At 41.2% G+C, this 19586-nt stretch overlaps 1 protein-coding gene across 16 annotated transcripts in view; it reads right to left on the reverse strand.

Moving 5' to 3' along the window:
* LRRC7 (leucine rich repeat containing 7) overlaps positions 1-19586 on the reverse strand; it is a 345675-nt gene that overhangs the window by 254573 nt on the left and 71516 nt on the right. For 15 of the 16 annotated variants that reach the window (XR_005583710.1, XM_039484896.1, XM_039484891.1 and 12 more), the window contains exon 2: positions 1567-1641. Coding sequence is in view for 14 of the 16 variants with exons in the window: in XM_039484896.1 (XP_039340830.1) it covers position 1567 (1 nt within the window). In the remaining 2 variants the exon portion in view is untranslated. Of the gene's footprint in view, positions 1-1566; positions 1642-1927; positions 1965-19586 lie in introns of those variants that run through there. The other variant, XM_039484894.1, reaches the window with a different exon arrangement.

A 19586-nucleotide genomic window follows, 5' to 3' on the forward strand; every position in this document is an offset into this window, starting at 1 on the left:
CCTGATGTCAGGTTCTCTGGGCAAGGCCTAACTATGAAGTGTGATGATGGTGGCAGCAGTTCCCTCAATACAGGACATCTGACTTGTTGGTGGAGCCTAACTAAAAAGTCCAGGCATGGAATTAGGAGAACTTAATGTTTTATTTAAAAAAAAAGGAAGTACCTCACTGGGAGTAGATTATACAGCTTCAGTTACATTTCATAGACATGAAACTGGTTCAACAAACTAGCATAAATCAGGAGAACTTCATTAACTGCAGTAGGCTAAGCCGATTTACAACAGTTGAGAATCTGGCCCAGTCTTTTTATATAGCCGTCATTAAAATTGCTGTATAAATAAGCCAAGACATGTTTCCAAAGTTAATCTGATTTTTCAAGCCTATATAGAAGTTTACCACTAGAGGAATTCCCTTTGCGAAACAAGGTGTGTTGAACAACTTTAATACTAAAAATGCAGTATGTATATTTTGTCATCTGACACAAAAGTTTCCACTGTATCTAGAGTTTATGTTTGAGTACAAAACTTTATCATATTTTCTTAGATCACCCATTTTTCACAGTTTGGATTACAGGACATTTGAACTACAGCTATTTGGCCAAATTCATCCTTGGGCTAATTCTACAAATTCTTCAAGTTTTTGAAAATTAAAAACTTTAAGATGAGGTAAAGACATACCGATGCTGCCACTTAGATAATTATCACAGCACACAGATCACATTTCAGAAAGAAAAAAAATATAACTGCATGAAAAATAAGTCTAAACATATTACCAGGATCCAATAAAGATAATTGAAAAGGTTTTTCTGACAAACTGTCACATATTCTTGCTTATTGTTCAATGCGGTAGTTTCCTAATTCACTTATTCCTACTCATCTAAATGTCATATGTTCTCTAATAATCCCTCATATTTCACTCCTTGAAAATGTCATGAAGTAATGATAAAAATAAAGCAAACCCTTTTAGTATGTTGGTAGTGTTTGTCTGCACTGAGATTTATTAAAGCTTAACCTTTCAAAATATATTTAATGTTTACTAGCCAAGTGAAAAAAGCATATCATTGCAAAATGAGCATTTGTGGGCATTTCAGAGGTGATCCTGTTGGTATTTATGTACTTAAAGATATTTCTTACTCTCTTCCACAAAATGTGTCTTCTCAGATCTGATCTGAGAAATAGTAATTGATACAGAGAAAAAATTTACTCTCAGTTATACAGATATAAACCTGGGAATAGCTCCAATGACTTCAGTGGATTTAACTGGGTTTAAATAGTAAGAAAGAGTAAAATTAAGATTAAAATAAGCAGCGATGTCTTGAAAGAAGTTGAAACTTAACATCCTGCAACACAGAAAGAGACACGTCATATATTATATAGCACTAAAATGATGTTATCAATTCTTTTATTAAAATTAATCATTAATGTTTTCTCCCCTCTGTTTAAATATTAAAATGATAATGTTTATCAAGCACTGCCAAGCACCATTTCACAATTAAACAGATATGACTGCAAAAATATTGTTAATTTTTAAATAAATACTTATGAAGAGCAAAATAATGCAGTATCTACTTGCTAATAGTTCCTGTAGCTGCAGATGTCTAGGTAGCGATCATTCTGACTCGAGGTTTTTCACGTAGTGCGTTCCTTTAAAAAAAAAAAGTAAATTTTAATTAGTCATGTTTAAAAAGGCCCCATGTGAGTATAACTAGGTCAGAATTTGTGCTGAAAAGAATACTGTGAAAGAACCTGCTCGCCTGTTAGGTTACATGCATCACTGTTTCACTGAGGCTACTTAGTCTAAACCAGCAAACTTGGGGGAAAGGGCAGGAATGTGGGTTGGGAGGAAGATATTTTCTAAAAAAAATGGGAACACTGATGGCCAAATCTCAAATCCAGTGCAAAATCGTTCAATTAGCAATCTTTTCCTCACCCTTCTTAATGGCCCACGATCTAGTGTGTTACACCCTTGTCTCGCCCATCCACTCCAAACTCCTATGCCATGACAACTGAGAAGAGATAAAATGGAATATTTAAAGTGCTGGGCATGTGTATGAAAGGAGTTGGAAAAATAGCAGGAACAGTACTCCCAACCTCCAGAATCCAAAAAAAACATAAGCCTGGCTTAAAATATTATGAAAGGAAGAGGGGGAGAGGGTTTAAAAAGCTTTCAGTTTTGAAAAAAAGCTTTTTTTGTTTGTTTTCTTTTTTTCTCATTAGAAAAATATTAAGAAAATTTCAGAAATTAAACTTTCCACAAAAATACACTGTTTCTTTAAAAAAAAAAAAGAAGAAGAAATTAATTCCTAAGAAAAAAGTTCTGAAAGAAAAAAATCAACTCTGTTTAGTTAGCATTTTGGCAGCTTCTTTGGTTTGGTAACATGCCACTACCTGAATTTCTGGGCATGCAGATTCCACATGTGGACAGAGAATTCCAGGAATTCTGACTTCTGGTTTTAAATTTTCCAATGTAACATTTTGTGAGAAAATGCCATTTCATTGAAATCAACTTTCCAAGTTGATTTTAATTAAATTTCATTTTGAAAAAAAACGAACAAGGCATTCTGATAAGGTTGAAATATTCTGTTTCAATCGTAGAGAGACAAAGTGGGTGAGGTAATATCTTTTATTGGTCACACACCATGTCTCTCTAATATCCTGGGACCAACACGGCTACAACTGTACTGTATACAACTGTTTCAACCTTATCAGAAGGCAATGTTTTCATTTTTTTGCTTTTAAAACAACTTTTCATTAAGAAATTTATTTTATATTACATTACAATAAAGAAACAAAGTCAAAATCAAAATAAAACCTTTCAAAATGGAGAATTCTGTCCAATCCAAAATGCATTATTTATGTACATTTTGTTTCACAGGAAATGAGAAATTTAGACTTTTTTTGGTTTTGGTCTGACTCAGTTGAAAACAAATGCTGAAAGATCAGAATCTCCCATGAAGCAGAAATTCCAATTTCGACCAGCTCTAGTCTCAAGGCAATAAAGTAATTCCTGCTACAAACAAGAATGGGGGGGGGGGAGGGGGCACTGTCTGTTTAGGCTTCAAAAACATACCTTCCTTAGATACAAGTGAATCACATACAACATCCCCAGATAACCCTATACCTAATATGAACTTTACTGATGTATTTAACCCACAACACATTTGGGGAGGGGAGAGAGGGTTGAGAAGGGACTGCCCAGCTATAGGAAAACCTAGAGACATTCAACAACTCAGCCACTGGAATACTGAAAGGGCTAAAAAATACAGAACCAGCCAGACGAAACTAAACCAGTAACTAAATCCAGGATGCTGTTCATTTATTCTTTAGGATTCTTTAAACTAACATTTGACAATAGCACAATACATATGTAGCCAGTTACAATCACCCACATCTCAATACACACCCTGAAAATAAAATACATCTCAAGCAAATAAAATAAAATAAGTATAAGGATTAGGGTTTTTTTGTTTTTTTGTTTGTATTTCAAGAATAAAGTGGGTAAGAAAAAGAGCAACATTTAAAAGTCTTTTACAGATGCTGTCCCATTTTTGGTATAGTACATTGTTGCTCACTAGTGCACCTCCAGGGGAAAATTACTCTTCAAAAGGCTTTTAAAGAATGCCTATACATATAGTAACATTATTTGAAAGCCTTTTGAAAAGCCAGCGTTGTTGCTCTCCACTATCAATCTTTGTGTTCTATGCCCCAGCCTGAATGACAAAATGGCAGCATGTGATAATACTTTTATCAGCTTCCATAAAAATAATAAAATTAAAAACTGTTAAAAGAATGTTGCAAAGTCAAGCACTTAAAAGTTAAGAAATGCCAAGGAAAGCTGCCTTGTGCAACTTTAATTCTACCACCTTGTGTGTCTACATTATGCTACAGTTTTTACTTACATGATCACATCAATGGGGCCCGGGAGCACTCTGAGTGCAGCTGGAATACTCAGAAAATTAATTCTATGGAGCATGTACAAATGGTGATTTTCCTGCTGCATATAACTCACTCTAATTTGAACAAAATTTCACCGGGATAGCAAAAGGTACTACTTTGATGTTATAACTAGATCCTTGACAAATTTCAACTTTACACAACCCCCCTCCTCCCAAATCCTCCGAGGTGTTAGAATGGTTCAAAAATATGGTAGGAAATGTGTTTAAACACAAGCACAATGATCTATTTTTCACCAGTCCCATTCTCAGACACAGTTGCAACAGATCTGCTCAAAACTTGAAACAACAATTTGAGGCAGAGACCAAGCACTGAATAATTTCAGTGAAAGTTACACAACTGAAAATAGGTTAAAATGGAAAATGTTAGACCCCACCTTAACTATAGGTATCACTACTGCTCCTCCTATAAATCAGCCTAAATAGATGCTGGCAAGGAAATTCAGCAGCATACCTGTAAAGTTGTGAATGACAGCTCCAATTTGTGTGCTACAGGGAAGTAGTTCTCTTTTGTTTACAACTTTTAATTAATGTAAATTGTAATAAGGGAAAAGAGAGAAACATGAAATAAAGAAAATACTGAGCATTGACAGATTTGGAGCTGTATCCATTACAAGTACTGTGGTACAGTGCAACAAAATGTTAGTACACCTCTATCCCGCTACAACGCGACCCGATATAACATGGGTTCGCATATAGTGCGGTAGCAGCAGGGTTCCGACGGCGCTTTAAAGGGTCCGGGGCTCTGATTGATTCCCAAACGTCTCTTAGAAGGAGGGGTCAGAGTTCAGTGGGTCACCGACTGCAGCACCACTCTACCAAATGTTGCATCACCTCTGGCCTGCTGCATAATGGCGTAGTGTGATGTAAATGTATGAATCGACACCCATGTGTCTGCCCTGCATATATCATGGATGGCGACTTGTGCCAGGAATGCCGCTGAGGATGCCTGTGCTCTTGCGAAGTGTGCCGTCAGCGCGGGGACAGGTATCTTTGCCAGGTCATAGCATGCCCTAATACAGGCTGTGATGCATGAGGAGATTTTTTGGGACAACACAGGGAGCCCCTTTATTAGCTCTGCAATTGCAACGAAGAGTTGAGTTAATTCCCAAAACAGCTTTGTCCGTTCAACATAAAAAGCCAACACTGACATCCAGGGAGTGGAGCATTCGTTCCCAGTTGCTAGCATGTGGCTTAGGGAAGAACACTGGAAGGAATATGTCCTGGTTCGCGTGAAATTGCAAATCTACCTTTCAGAGAAAAGCTGGGTGTGGACACAACTGAACCTTGTCCTTATAAAAATAGTGTGTGTGGGGGGGCTCAGAATTCAAGGCCTTAAGCTCAGACACCCTCCTGGCTGAAGTTATAGCCACCAAAAACACTACTTTCCAGGAAAAGTAGAGGCAAGAGCATGTTGCTAGGGGCTCAAAAGGAGGGCCCATCAGCCTTGAGAGCACCAGGTTGAGATCCCATGGGGGGATTGGCTGCCTTACTTGGCAGTACACTCAATCTAGTCCTTCGAAGAAGCAACCAACCATGGAGTTAGCCAAAATTGACCGGCCGGCTGAACTGGGAGGGAAAGCCAACATGTCGGCCAGGTGCACCTTTATTGACACCAACAGGCCTTGCTGTTTCAGGTGTAGTAAGTAGATGGAGGGAACTGATGTCTGGAAAGGCTGAGAGCCCTTTCGTAGTGACCAAATCAAGAATCTCTTCCACTTGCCAAATAAGTGGCTCTAGTGGATGGTTTCCTGCTGCCAAGGAGCCCCCCCCCCCCCCAACAGAGTCTGAGCATGAGAGTTCCAAAGGATTTAGCCACAGAGTTTCCATGCTGTGAGGTGGAGAGACTCCAGATTGGGATGCTGGAGGTGACCGTGGTCCTGAGTGATCAAGTCCGGGATAAGGGGCAGAATTATAAGTGTGTCCACCAACAGATCTAGAAAGGTAGTGAGCCAGTGTTGACACAGCCACACTGGTGCTATCAAGATCATTGATGTGCCATCTCTTCTGACCTTCAGCAGGACCTTGTGTACGATCGGGAAGGGCAGGAATGCATACTCGATAACTGGAGGAGTAAGTATGATCAGGAACAGTAAACATGCATTCACCAAGGGCAAGTCATGCCTGACCAACCTGATTGCCTTCTATGATGAGAGAACTGACTCTGTGGATATGGAGAAACCAGTGGACGTGATATATCTTGACTTTAGCCAAGCTTTTGATATGGTCTCCCACACTATTCTTGCAAGTTTAAAATGTATGGATTGGATGAATGGACTATAAAGTGGCTAGAAATCTGGCTTGATTGATGGGCTCAACAGGAAGAGATCAATGGCTCGATGTCTAGTTGGCAGCCAGTATCAAGCGGAGTGCCCTAGGGGTCTATCCTAGTGCTGGTTTTGTTCAATATCTTCATTAATGATCTGGATGATGGGATGGGTTGCACCCTCAGCAAGTTCACGGATGACACTAAGCTAGGGGGAGAAGTAGATACGCTAGGAGGGTAGGGATAGGGTCCAGAGTGACCTAGACAAATTGTAGGATTGGGTCAAAAGAAATCTGATGAGGTTCAACAAGGACAAGTGCAGAGTCCTGCACTCAGGATGGGCGAATCTCATGCACTGCTACAGGCTGGGGACCAACTGGCTAAGTGGCATTTCTGCAGAAAAGGACCTGGGGATTACAGTGGACGAGAAGCTGGATATGTCAACAGTGTGCCCTTGTTGCCAGGAAGGCTAACAGCATATTGGGCTGCATTAATAGGAGTACGGTCAACAGATCAAGGGAAGTGATTATTCCCCTCTACTCGGTACTGGTGAGGCCACATCTGGAGTACTGTATCCAATTTTGGGCCCCCCACTACAGAAAGGATGTGGACAAATTGGAGAGAGTCCAGCAGAGGGCAACAAAAATGATTAGGATGCTGGGGCATGTGATTTACGAGGAGAAGCTGAGGGAACTGGACTTATTTAGTCTGCAGAAGAGAAGAGTGAGGGCGGATTTGATAGCAGCCTTCAACTACCTGAAAGGGGGTTCCAAAGAGAATGGAGCTAGGCTGTTCTCAGTGGCGGCAGATGACAGTACAAGGAGCAATGGTCTCAAGTTGCAGTGGGGGAGGTCTAGGTTGGATATTAGGAAACACTATTTCACTAGGAGGGTGGTGAAGCACTGGAATGGGTTACCTAGGGAGGTGGTGGAATCTCCATCCTTAGGTGTTTTTAAGGCCCGGCTTAACAAAGCCCTGGCTGGGATAATTTAGAGTTCAAACTAATGTGTTTTCCATCTGCAGAAGTGTTTTAATCATAATTTAAGAGAGCAAAGCCAGCACATAATTTCATGAGAGTCAAAAATGGATTAGTTGGCTCCAGGCCTATGGAATGCCAGACAAGTTTTGAAGGCTGGTTGATGAAACAAGGTAATCTCTTCTTTTGTTTCATGTTTTTCCTCTAGCTAAGGTCCTTCTTGTACTTGGCAAAACCTTTTTTCAAAGGATTTACTAGGCTGTTAACTGTAAGGCAACGAGTCCCCTCAGACACTATGCTAAGTTTGCTAGCAGGCCTCTAGAACTGAGTCTGCAAAACTTTGCATGTGTATCTGTTACCCTGCAGAAAACATTACTTCTCACATGCAAACTGGGTAATTAAATTTCTGAATATCCAACTAGCATATGAAAATGCATGTCAATAGGAGTAAATGTGATTTTTACAGACACTGTATTAGAGCCTCTATTTAAAAATGTGTCCCTTGGTGTCTGTTTGGAGCTATCAAGCTAATAGCTTGGGAAAGTACACATGCCCACTTAAACAATGTGAGAGATTCCCTGTGCATGCTCAGTGAAGTGCAGTGCACCTCAATACTAGTCACTACATGAAGAACAATGCCTTCTAGTGAGCATGTTAGAAAAGTGTGGCAAACTACAACGTACTGCAGCTATAAGGAGACAATGTGACCCGCAATAAAAATCAGGGAACTGGGTTATTACTAGGAAATTAGTGATAAAGATATGAATAACTGTAGAAGTGTTGAACAATCTCAACTTTGTTCAGTAAGATCATTATGCTGAAGATCTACTTGTTTTGAAACACATGCTGGTTGCACTCCAAATTCTAGTAAACATGCTTCCTTGTTTTTCTGAAAATGTCAATATAATTCACTGTTCCAGTACTTATCATCATAAGGGTGCTTGCTGGGATTAGCAATGAATGTTTTTGACACATTTAATCGGCTCGATAACTAACTTTGATGCACTGGCAAATTTATGAACTAGTAGCATTAAGTACGTTAGGGAAACAAGATACATGGCTAATAATAAAATGTAAAGTTTTAGCAATAATATCTTTAACAATAACAACTTATACAAGTCACAAAACTCTGACAATACCATTTATAATTCAGAGATCTATAAATATTTTTCAGTATTGCCAATTTCAGGATTAAAAAAAAATCATTAATCCAGCCCCCATCTTCTACAAAAATCATGAGATGGCCACGTGTTGTATCCTCTGTTCTAGATCTGTACAGCTAAGGAATGAGACAGATTTATTTTCTCTCCTATAAGTAGGTGTTACTTTTAAATAGAACTATTAATGCACCACCTCTTCCCCTGCCATTAACGACTTACTGGAATAGGAACTAGATGTTACACATCACACACAAAATCCACTGCCATCAAATGGCATGTTCAACATGTCTGGCAGAAAAAAAGTTTTGATTACAGGATATATACTAGGAAGTTCTTCTTTTTTAAGACTATGGAGGTAGACATGTGTGACTACAGAACAAAATCATATATGTATATAAATAGTGGAAGAAGGTAAAAAAACAACAGTATTTTCACTATTCATGCTTTTCACAGAGCTGAAGGTAAGTACAAACTTAGGCACTGATCTTACAGTGCAAGCCCCATTGAAATCAGTAAGTTGGAGTTGCCCTATCAATTTGGACATGGGGTAACAAACAGAGGCAAGCATTAGCCCGATGTTTGCAGGATTGGATTGCTGAACAAAGACCATGCCTAAATAAAAAGAAATTAGAGCAAGACTAGAATACTATATTTTAACAGGGCTTCAAGAGAATAATGGTATTATTCAAAAGTGACAATATACTGATAAGCAGAGACATACAGGGGAAATCAGAGGTTATAAAAAATGTGTTCCAAATTCAGGATATGAGTGATCTGTTTGGAACAGTGTATAAAACAAGTAGGTGTGGACAAATATGGTTTGTTAAGTAAGTTTTGAATGCAGCCAGAGAAGAAAAGCAAAGGCTTTCCAAATGTTTAAGAATACAAGAAGAAAAGCTGAAATCCATGTGAAAGACAGAAGGGAAACCTAAAAACAAAAAGACAACAGCCAGAATGTAAATGAAAATAATAAAAAGGAGAAGCAGAGAGATGCTGAGTGCGGCAACTAGCACACTAGGACAGGGGTAGGGAACCCTTTTTCTATCAGGGGCCACTGACCCACAATAAAAATCAGCCACGGGCCACACACAGCCCCACAGAGCGGAGGCTCGGGGCTTCCCATAGACTCCAGGGTGGGGCCAGAAATGAGGGGCTCAGAGTGTGGGAGGGGGCTCAGGATCAGGGCCAAGGGGTTTGGAGTGTGGGACTGGGCTTAGGGCAGGGGCAGGGGTGCAGGAGGGGTCAGGAAGGGAATTGGGGTGCAGGAGGGAGTGCGGGCTCTGGGAGGGAGTTAGGGTACAGGAGGGTGTTCCAACTTGGGTCAAGGGAATTGGGGTGCGGACTCCATCTGGGCAGCGCTTATCTCAGGTGGCTCTCGGTCACGGCACAGCAAGGCTAAGGCAGGCTCCGTGCTGCTTCCAGAAACAGCCGCAGTTCTCGGCCAATGGGAACTGCGGGGGTGGCACTTGGGGCAGGGGCAGCGTGTGGAGCCCCCTGGCTGCCCCTACGCATAGGAGCTGGAGGAGGAACATGCCGCTGCTTCCAGGAGCTGCACAGAGCAAGGCAAGCCCCCAACCCCATTCCCCACCTGGAGCGCCAGAGCCAGGAAAGCCCCAGACTCCGCTCCCCAGCAGGAGCTCGAGGGCCAAATTAAAACATCTGGAGGGCCAGATGTGGCCCCCGGGCCATAGTTCGCCCACCCCTGCTCTACATTCTCAAAAGCTCATGAAAGTAAATGTATAGGACTATTGCCCTATACAAATACAACCCCCTGCCCCAGCTGGCTAGCGTTCCCCTGGAATTGGGAAAGATCCTTATGGATTGTTATGTTTTCCATGCTATAAAGAGAGCATACAGAAAAGAATAATCACCTTTAATGTTGAAGTACCCTAAATGACTAGAGTATATGTATTGCAACTATCAAATGTGTTAATATGCCATATTCGTTCCCTATTTTTTGCCTCAGCAAACCCCTGAAGTGTGGGGAGCATCTTGTCAAGAAACTTGAACACTCTTCAAAGAACTATTTCATATAAAATGTTGTACATAGCAAACTAGAACTTACCTAAATATTGAGGAAGGGAAGAATGGATGCCACCTTGATGATCATCTCTGATCATTGTCACTTATGTTGGGGACTTTGGCTACCCCTTTTCTCTCCTCTTTTCTCCTGTGCTAGGAACTAGGAAAGAGCAATAACTGAGGCCAATACTAGGAATTGGTGACTCTGCTGAAATTGTTTTGCATTCTTCCATTTTGCAAGTGGTGTTTCAATGGCAATACTTCAGTACCCCGTGTAATTAGTTACATGTCCAACCAACGATGAGCAACAGTTAACATGCCTCCCATCTTCCAAATTTTCCATTTGAAGCTCAACAGCCAAATGTTGTTATCATTCAATGTATGGTTGTGGCTCTTACTCAAATGAAGTTGAGTTGCTCACCTGCTTCACCCCAATAATTTAATTTCATAAGCTGTATAATTCCAAAGGAAATACAATTTTTTTCACCATACGGATGCTCATATCGATAAAAACAATGTGTCACTAGAAGATTAACAGTGGTGCACTGGTTACTTATGTCAAATGGTGTCTGCTGTCAAGCCCTCTCATGGAGTGTTAATGATCCTTTATGGAACCATTTATGTGGAGAATAATGGAGTTATTTATATTATTTTTATGAGTATCATAAGTGTCTCAGGTAAATGTTGTACTGCCATGTACTTGGACTTAAAGGGTTAAATCACAGTTGAGCTGTGGTCTGACCATATGTGGGAATTGAAGACAATGACTTTAAGTACAATCACCATTTTCAAAAAAAACAACCATGTGAATTCCTTTTAAGCGTCATGTCCTATCAAAGTTTGGCTACCAACCTCAGATGGTCAAATATTGTCAGATATGCCAGCAAGAAGACTCTCATGTAGGTGGCAGCCTACCTTTTTGATTGCATCATGGTGCCATCTGTTAGCAACCCTATTTAAACGTCTTGATCATTCACTTTATTACATGCTAATGCCACCTGTTGGGAAAAAGGTGAAGTGAAAGTTGAGCATTTTGATTGGCTGCAATTTTCTAGTATAAACGTGTGTGTATATATGTCTTTATTTGTATACCAGGACACCAGCATACATGGTGGTTTACAAAGCACATTAAAATGAGATAAAAGACGCAGTCCTTGCCTTGAAGAGCTCACAAACTAAAATGATTAGACAAGCAGAAATTTGTGTTATTGTTCTAATAAATTAGTGCTTTAAATATTTGACATTATCTGAAAATATATGATCAACATTTAACTGGTCGAATTACTTATTTTTTGACCAGTGGAACAGCAAACCCTGTGCCTGGCCATTGTCATCAAGCAGCCTCCTGCTTCAGATTACAAACAGCTCAGGTTTAACCTGTCCATATGTGACTTCAAGCAGGTGGCAATTGTCAAATAATGCTCAGTATCATAGACACTACTGGAGGATGTGGACACTTGTATAACAGCAACTGCTGCCATGTTTTGAGCCCTAAGCTCCCTATTGTTATACCAACTCTATTGTATGACACTGAAACACGGGCACTGAGGAAGGCGGATGAGCAGTGCATTGATGCCAGCCCGGGAGCTGCAGCTGCTTCAGAGGCTATTCTGACCCTGCCTCTTCCCTTCTGGCTCTGCTGCCTCTCCTTGCCCCCTCTGTTGGGGGGAGGGGCTGCATCATACCTCTCCCCTTCTCTATACCTGTTCATAAGCCAACCCCTTTCTCTGATGCTTCCCTTTTTTACTAAAAAAATTCGGCTTATGAACGAATAATTAGAATGGATGACCAATGAACCAGGAAGCATGTTTACCAAGGAATGCTGCTATGTGGCCAGTGAATCACAGCTGCCAAAAGCTTCAGTGATACCAGTGATAGACATAACCCAAATAGACAGACAGACCACATTAAGGACCTAGCTACAAATCAATCCGGATTGCACTTGATCTGCATGGAGGCTACGTCCCTTTAGGATTTGCCATGATGATGAAGAATTTAGAGCAAAAATTCAAACATGCAATTAGATACATTAGGTCAGTCTCACATATAAAATCACACTACTGGGTATTTGTGGTGGAAGCCAGCTAAGGGCAAAATTATTCTCTCAGATCTGCTCATTAGATTTTGACTCCAATATTCTGCTCTATGTGCAAAGAACTTTCACTCACATCACTAAGGGTCAAATCCAGCCCTCTGGACATGTGTGGGAGAGACCTAGGGGTGAGCACCCCTTCTGTGGATTCCAAGACTAAAAGAACTACTGGCCTCTGGATAGTCTCCCAATGGGAGCTGAGTTTACCTATGCCTTGTTTAATTAAAACTTAATCAAAATTGACTTGTAATTAGATGCACACCACTCAGCAGCAGATATCAGTAACTAAACCAAACCATTATATACAAATGTTCTGAATAAAACTGTTATTCGGTTTGACAAGCTAATTTTTTTTTATTTTTACAAGTCATAATTGCAGAAAGATAAGAAACTGCAACTATATAACATGCAATGTTTAATCAACTGAAAGAAGGAGTGTACACTTGAAATCCAAGTTGGATAATTTTGAGCCTGAGACTACTTTCCTCTCATGTCAAACCCTCCCACCATTACCAACAGAAGTTTCATGTGATCAAGGAATGTGCAGAATCAGGTTACTTCAGTTACATTTTTATCAATTCCAAAAACTGAACCAGAGGTTAGATGATGAGCCAGTGACTACACAAAAGCTTGGGCCTTGACATCAGCCCAGCTAGCTAGAAAACTGCCGAGTCAGCAATGTTATGAGGTATGTCTACAGTGCAACTGTAAGCCCACAGTTAGTAGAACTTGAGCTAGCAGACCCTCGATTTGTTAGCATATGGCTTGAGCATCTATATTCATTTGTAACCCAAGTTAGGAACTGTTGACCCCTGGGTCTCAACTTGGGGGGCCAGCATCTATGCTGCATTATGTGGCCTGAGTTCAGGGTCCTCGCATCCTCCCGAAATGTGGCCACTTTAGCCCTTTGTCCATGGTGGAATGTCCATGGTGGAATGTGGGAATACTTGACCGTCCACCAAACATACACCATCCAGAGGACAATGTATGTCAGCCCATGAGACTGTGGGATACTTTTGGAGGACTCCCAGAGCATGAGTCCAGTGGGATTGTATCTACATTGCAAAGCAGTAGGGCTTAAATACTGGGTCCTGGCATGACTCAGGCTTCGACCCTCCACTCTGTGGATTTCTGGGACCTACGGTCTGAGCCCTGAGTTAGCATGATTTGTCTATAGGCAGAAGGGAGTTTAGGCTTGAGGAGCCTGAGTTCAAAACCTGGGCTTACACTGCAGTGTAGACATACCCACAGAGACATCAGCTCTGGAAGAGTGGTGCTGAACCAGAGATCCCACACGGACCCGTAACCTCAGTAAAGCTTGCAGTGTTGCTGACCAGAAGTTTTTAAAAATCAGGAGGCAGATCTCCTCCCCCTCCCAAAAACAAAATAAAAAATAAAATAAAGGGGGGGGAGAAATATCAAGATTAAAAATAATCCCAACGTAATAGACTGTGTATTGTTTTTATTTGACTTCCAGTGTGAGTATTTAGGGGTCCCCTTTTCAAACTGTCTGAAACCATGAAGACTAGGAATTTACTCAGAAAACAAAAGTGGAAATTCTTGGATAACCTCATGATTCCAGGAGCTGGGGCTTTAACTAAATACTGTATAATGCAAAACTCAAGTTTGCAACAGTGGATTTGTACCTTAACACCAGCCTAGCAAGATATAAGTATTGAGCCAAGAACTTCAATACCAGGTCTTATTACTACCAGAACAAGTCAGTTGTACTTAGTGTAAACCTCACAATAATCTGTGATTTGACATCAGCGTAGCAATCTAGTTATTAAGCAAGTGTAAAAAAAGGGGAGCGCATGTGACAGTGCAGCTGCCCTTCTTCAGTTAATGTCGGAGAGAGACAGCACGTGTTCCTCAGCCTCCCTCTCTCTGAGGGCTGAGGCAATACAGCTTACCCACTTCCTGCCTCTTCACTGGCTGATCTGAGAGCAGCAGGGGCCATGCCCTTGCTGGGGAGTTTATGGAGCTCCAAGATTTATCACTAGTAGGTGGAGCAGCACCCACACCTGATGGGAGCAGAACAATTGTCCAAGCTGGGAGTCTATCACCCTTCTTTCTTCAAAATGAAGATCTGCCTCCTATGCTTGTTCCCTCAGAGGGACAGAGTGGGTAGGAGGCACCATCTGCCACCCCACTCTTCCTCCTCTCCAAGAGGAAACACAGACCCAGTCACCTGAACTGGTGAGCTCTCCTCCTACTTAACGTCTGAAAACACTGCTGATGTAATCCCCTGGTACCCAAGCAGTATCCCAGGGAATGGGACAAACAGTTTGTTCTTATGAAAGAAGCCAGGCAGGAGTGTTCTGGTCTGCAAGTCACCAGGATCCAGCAGTTGGACTAAAAAAGATTGTACTTTCTAAAGATGTGATACATAGAAGATTGTATCCTACAAAGATCCCTGACAAATATCCTTAGGAATATTTAAAGTTTGGTGTTATTTGGATGTAATAAGAAATAACAACTGAGGCTCTATTCCATCAGCAAAAGCAGTTGTCGATTAATAATTTAAAATAAAATATTATGAAACAGCAATTATCTTTGATTAAACAAGTGTGAAGATTAACTTGGATGGTTACCCTTTATTTATCTTAGATAAGAAAAATGAAATACCTATTCTGAATGGGTTATTTTTTAACTCTTATATACCTATAAACAAGGTGTCTAATTTTGTAAACAGAGATGACATTGAAATGAATAGGAGTTCTGATCACAAAGCTTTACAGAATCAGGCTTCTAGTTAACTGCAGCAAAAATAAGTATTCTTAATTGAGGAGGTAGAGACTAACTTGGCATTACCAAAACTCTAGACTCATATGAAATAGCAAAAGGCTAAATTCTGCCCTAGGATTTAATAATAATAAATCACTGAACCTGTAATTTACTATAAATCTGTACAGCACCTAGCCCAACGGGGCCCAACTTGGCTGGCCTCTAGGCAGTACCACAAATATTAAATCATTATCACCACCAATGCTTCTACCTACTACATTTTTTAGGTACTCAAAAATAAATGTATTCAATGCCACTGATATACACAGTGCTTTACAAAATGTATGTCAGCTTTTCTTTTTTTTTTTTTTTTAAATATGGCTCCCCTGACTAACATGAGATTGAGCACGTACATCTGAGGGGAGAATTGGGTCCTAAATCCTTTCTTACGCAAGCACTAGCATGCACCAGCAATCTTATTCATTCAATATAAACTTGCCTATCTGCAGGTTTATCAGCAACAGCGGGCAAATTTTATAAATGGGGAAGTAATTCTCTGCAGCTTTACACAAGTGACACAACTTTTGAATTTTCCCTGACATATGTGATCTCTACCTACACTATGCCCTAGATCTATAAGCAATTTGGTCACTGAATAAAATAGGTCTTTTCAGTTCCAATATCAAGCTATTGCTGCCACAACATGGGGTTAAGGAAACTAAGTTGAAGTTAACCCCTTCTTACCTACATAGTGCCACTGCATGCTGTCACATACCACTAAAAGGTGTGCTGGGTAACAATTTCTATTTCTCCTTTGTTTTTATTAGGCCCAATTGTTAAAATTGTTCAAGTCACAGACAATCCACTGCGTTTGTAGAAAGCTAATTTTGCTCCTAGAATTTAACTCGACATGTTTGCAACACATTTAAACTGTATCCATCTTAAAATGCTATTGATAAAATGGCACGCACCTATGTATACTAAACTGAGTTCAAACAGAGGAGGCAGTAACTTTTATAGACACCATCACTTCCCACTTGCCACAGTAATGCTGTCATGTGTTATTATAGGCTTTCTACAGCAACTTGCAAAAATACTGCGACTTTGCCACGGCAGGAGCCTTTTCAAACTTCATCAATAATCATTTGAGTCAGATTCTTCCTGCCTCTTACTCATCCTCCCTCCTACAGTGCACCTGTGGAAGGAGCTTCTCACCTTGCTTGTCTAGCCCATGGTAAAGGCTAGGCAGCATTCCAACCCCTGAGCCCAAGCATGGACTGATCCCTTCCAGCTTCCTGTACGAGCAACTAATACCCGAGATGGGGCTGTGCCGCCACACAACTCCAGCCTGCAGAGCTGGCTGGCCATTCAGGATATGTTATGCCCCTTGAAAGGGGAGCACTAGTGCAGAATGCCCTGGGTATCTTGCAACAGAAACTAAAATGTGGTAAGTGATGAGTCATAAGAAGGCATAAATTTAGATCATCAGGAGAAACTCCTTCCTGGCTTTGTATAACCGATTCTCATGGACACAGATCTCGTTGCAGTTATCCATGCCTTTGTCCAGGCTACACAACTATAATATACTCCTTAGCCCTCTTTTCTGAAATTGATCTGTGGTCTATAACAGCTGCAGAACTGCTACTTTGCTCTTTAGGATAAGCATGCAGGATGTGGCTAGTTGTCATTAATTTCTATTATGCTAAAAGATAAGGGTTCGTCTATTTAACTAGCAACTAAGCAAGCACTTAAAAAGGAAAATATAATACCAAATACAAGCACAAACTTTGAGAGTACACAAAGACTAGTATATCATAACAGTGTTTGCACTCAAAGATTATATCCTCAATATGTGGTATGCCCAACATTTTAAAATGGTGTGACGTCTAAAAGTTATGTGATATCTTTTAAAAAATCCTTTTAGAATACAGTATATTATACCCATTACAAAGATGAATTGACAAAATAATCCTACTAATGTGCTATCAGAAATGAAGGCTACATTGAGAAATTCAGGGAACTGATGGGCAGGATCCCCTGGGAGACTAACATGAGGGGAAAAGGAGTCCAGGAGAGCTGGCTGTATTTTCATAGAATCTCAGGGTTGGAAGGGACCTCAGGAGGTCATCTAGTCCAACCCCCTGCTCAAAGAAGGACCAAACCCAACTAAATCATCCCAGCCAGGGCTTTGTCAAGCCTGACCTTAAAAACCTCTAAGGAAGGAGATTCCACCACCTCCCTAGGTAACCCATTCCAGTTCTTCACCACCCTACTAGTGAAAAAGTTTTTCCTAATGTCCAACCTAAACTTCCCCCTCTGCAACTTGAGCCCATTACTCCTTGTTCTGTCATCTTCTACCACTGAGAACAGTCTAGATCCATCCTCTTTGGAACCCCCTTTCAGGTAGTTGAAAGCAGCTATCAAATCCCCCCTCATTCTTCTCTTCTGCAGGCTAAACAATCCCAGTTCCCTCAGCCTCTCCTCATAAGTCATGTGCTCCAGCCCCCTAATCATTTTTGTTGCCCTCCGCTGGACTCTCTCCAATTTATCCACATCCTTCTTGTAGTGTGGGGCCCAAAACTGGACACAGTACTCCAAATGAGGCCTCACCAGTGCTGAATAGAGGGGAATGATCACATCCCTCGATCTGCTGGAAATGCCCCTACTTATACAACCCAAAATGCCATTAGCCTTCTTGGCAACAAGGGCACACTGTTGACTCATATTCAGCTTTTCATCCACCATAACCCCTAGGTCCTTTTCTGCAGAACTGCTGCCCAGCCATTCGGTCCCTAGTGCATGGGATTCTTCCGTCCTAAGTGCAGGACTCTGCACTTGTCCTTGTTGAAATCTGCCATTGAGTTACTGAGCTCCTGCTGCAGAAGCGGAAAGGTGCAGCAGTTCTGCCTGTTTTAAGGGTGTTTGTCATGCTGAAGTGTCAGCATGCCCCCCAGGTAAAGGGGTGATTTGCCTCTTGCCTAACTGGTCTGAATTCTTAGGGGTACTAAACTTCTACCTGGCAGGAAAGACACATTGCTGAGCTGAGAATTCAATTCCAAGGTGGGATTTAGACCAACAGTACAATGAACTATAACGTGCAACAGCTCTGACAACACACCAACGTACAAGAGACCCAAAGAGCAGCTTCTCTCTCTCACCAACAGATGTTGGTCTTAAAACATATGACCTCACCCACCTTGTCTCTCTCACATGCAAAGAGATAATCTGCATAACCAAATCTAGCACATTTCCCCCTCTTGACTTCAGGAGGCTGCTGCTCTTCTAATTTCTCTTTGATTTGCCCAAAGCACTAGTTTAATGGGATCAGAGACAATGTTTAGCTTACAGCATCAATCCGGGAGGTGTGTTACAATTCAAAGAAGCCTTATTGAGGGCACAGGAACAAACCATCCCGATGTGCAGAAAGAATAGCAAATATGGCAGGCAAACAGCTTGGCTTAACAGAGAAATCTTCGGTGAGCTTAAACACAAAAAGGAAGCTTACAAGAAGTGGAAACTTGGACAGATGACTAGGGAGGAGTATAAAAATATTGATTGAGCATGCAGGGGTGTAATCAGGAAGGCAAAAGCACAATTGGAGTTACAGCTAGCAAGGGATGTGAAGGGTAACAAGAAGGGTTTCTACAGGTACGTTAGCAACAAGAAGATGGTCAGGGAAAGTGTGGGACCCTTACTGAATGAGGAAGACAACCTAGTGACAGATGATGTGGAAAAAGCTGAAGTACTCAATGCTTTTTTTGCCTTGGTCTTCACAGACAAGGTCAGCTCCCAGATTGCTGCACTGGGCAGCATAGTATGGGGAGAAAGTGAGCAGCCCTCAGTGGTGAAAGAACGAGTTAAGGACTATTTAGAAAAGCTGGACATGCACAAGTCCATGGGTCTGGATCTAATGCATCAGAGGCTGCTGAGGGAGTTGGCTGATTAGATTTCAGAGCCATTGGCCATTATCTTTGAAAACCCGTGGCGATCAGGGGAGGTCCCAGATGATTGGAAAAAGGCAAATATAGTGCCCATATTTAAGAAAGGGAAGAAGGAAAATCTAGAGAACTACAGCCTCCCCTTAGTCCCTAGAAAAAGTATGAAGCAGGTCCTCAAGGATTCCATTTTGAAGCACTTGGAGGAGAGGAAGGTGATCAGGAACAGTCAACATGGATTCACCAAGGGCAAATCATGCCTGACCAACCTGATTGCCTTCTTTGACGAGATAACTGGCTTTGTGGATATGAGGAAAGTGGTGAACGTGATACATCTTGACTTTAGCAAAGCTTTTGATATAGTCTCCCACAGTATTCTTGCCAGCAAGTTAAAAAAGTATGGATTGGATGAACAGACTATAGGGTGGATAGAAAGCTGGCTAGATCGTTGTGTTCAA

The sequence above is a fragment of the Mauremys reevesii genome, linkage group 8 (genome assembly GCF_016161935.1).
Source record: "Mauremys reevesii isolate NIE-2019 linkage group 8, ASM1616193v1, whole genome shotgun sequence".
NCBI lineage: Eukaryota > Metazoa > Chordata > Testudines > Geoemydidae > Mauremys > Mauremys reevesii.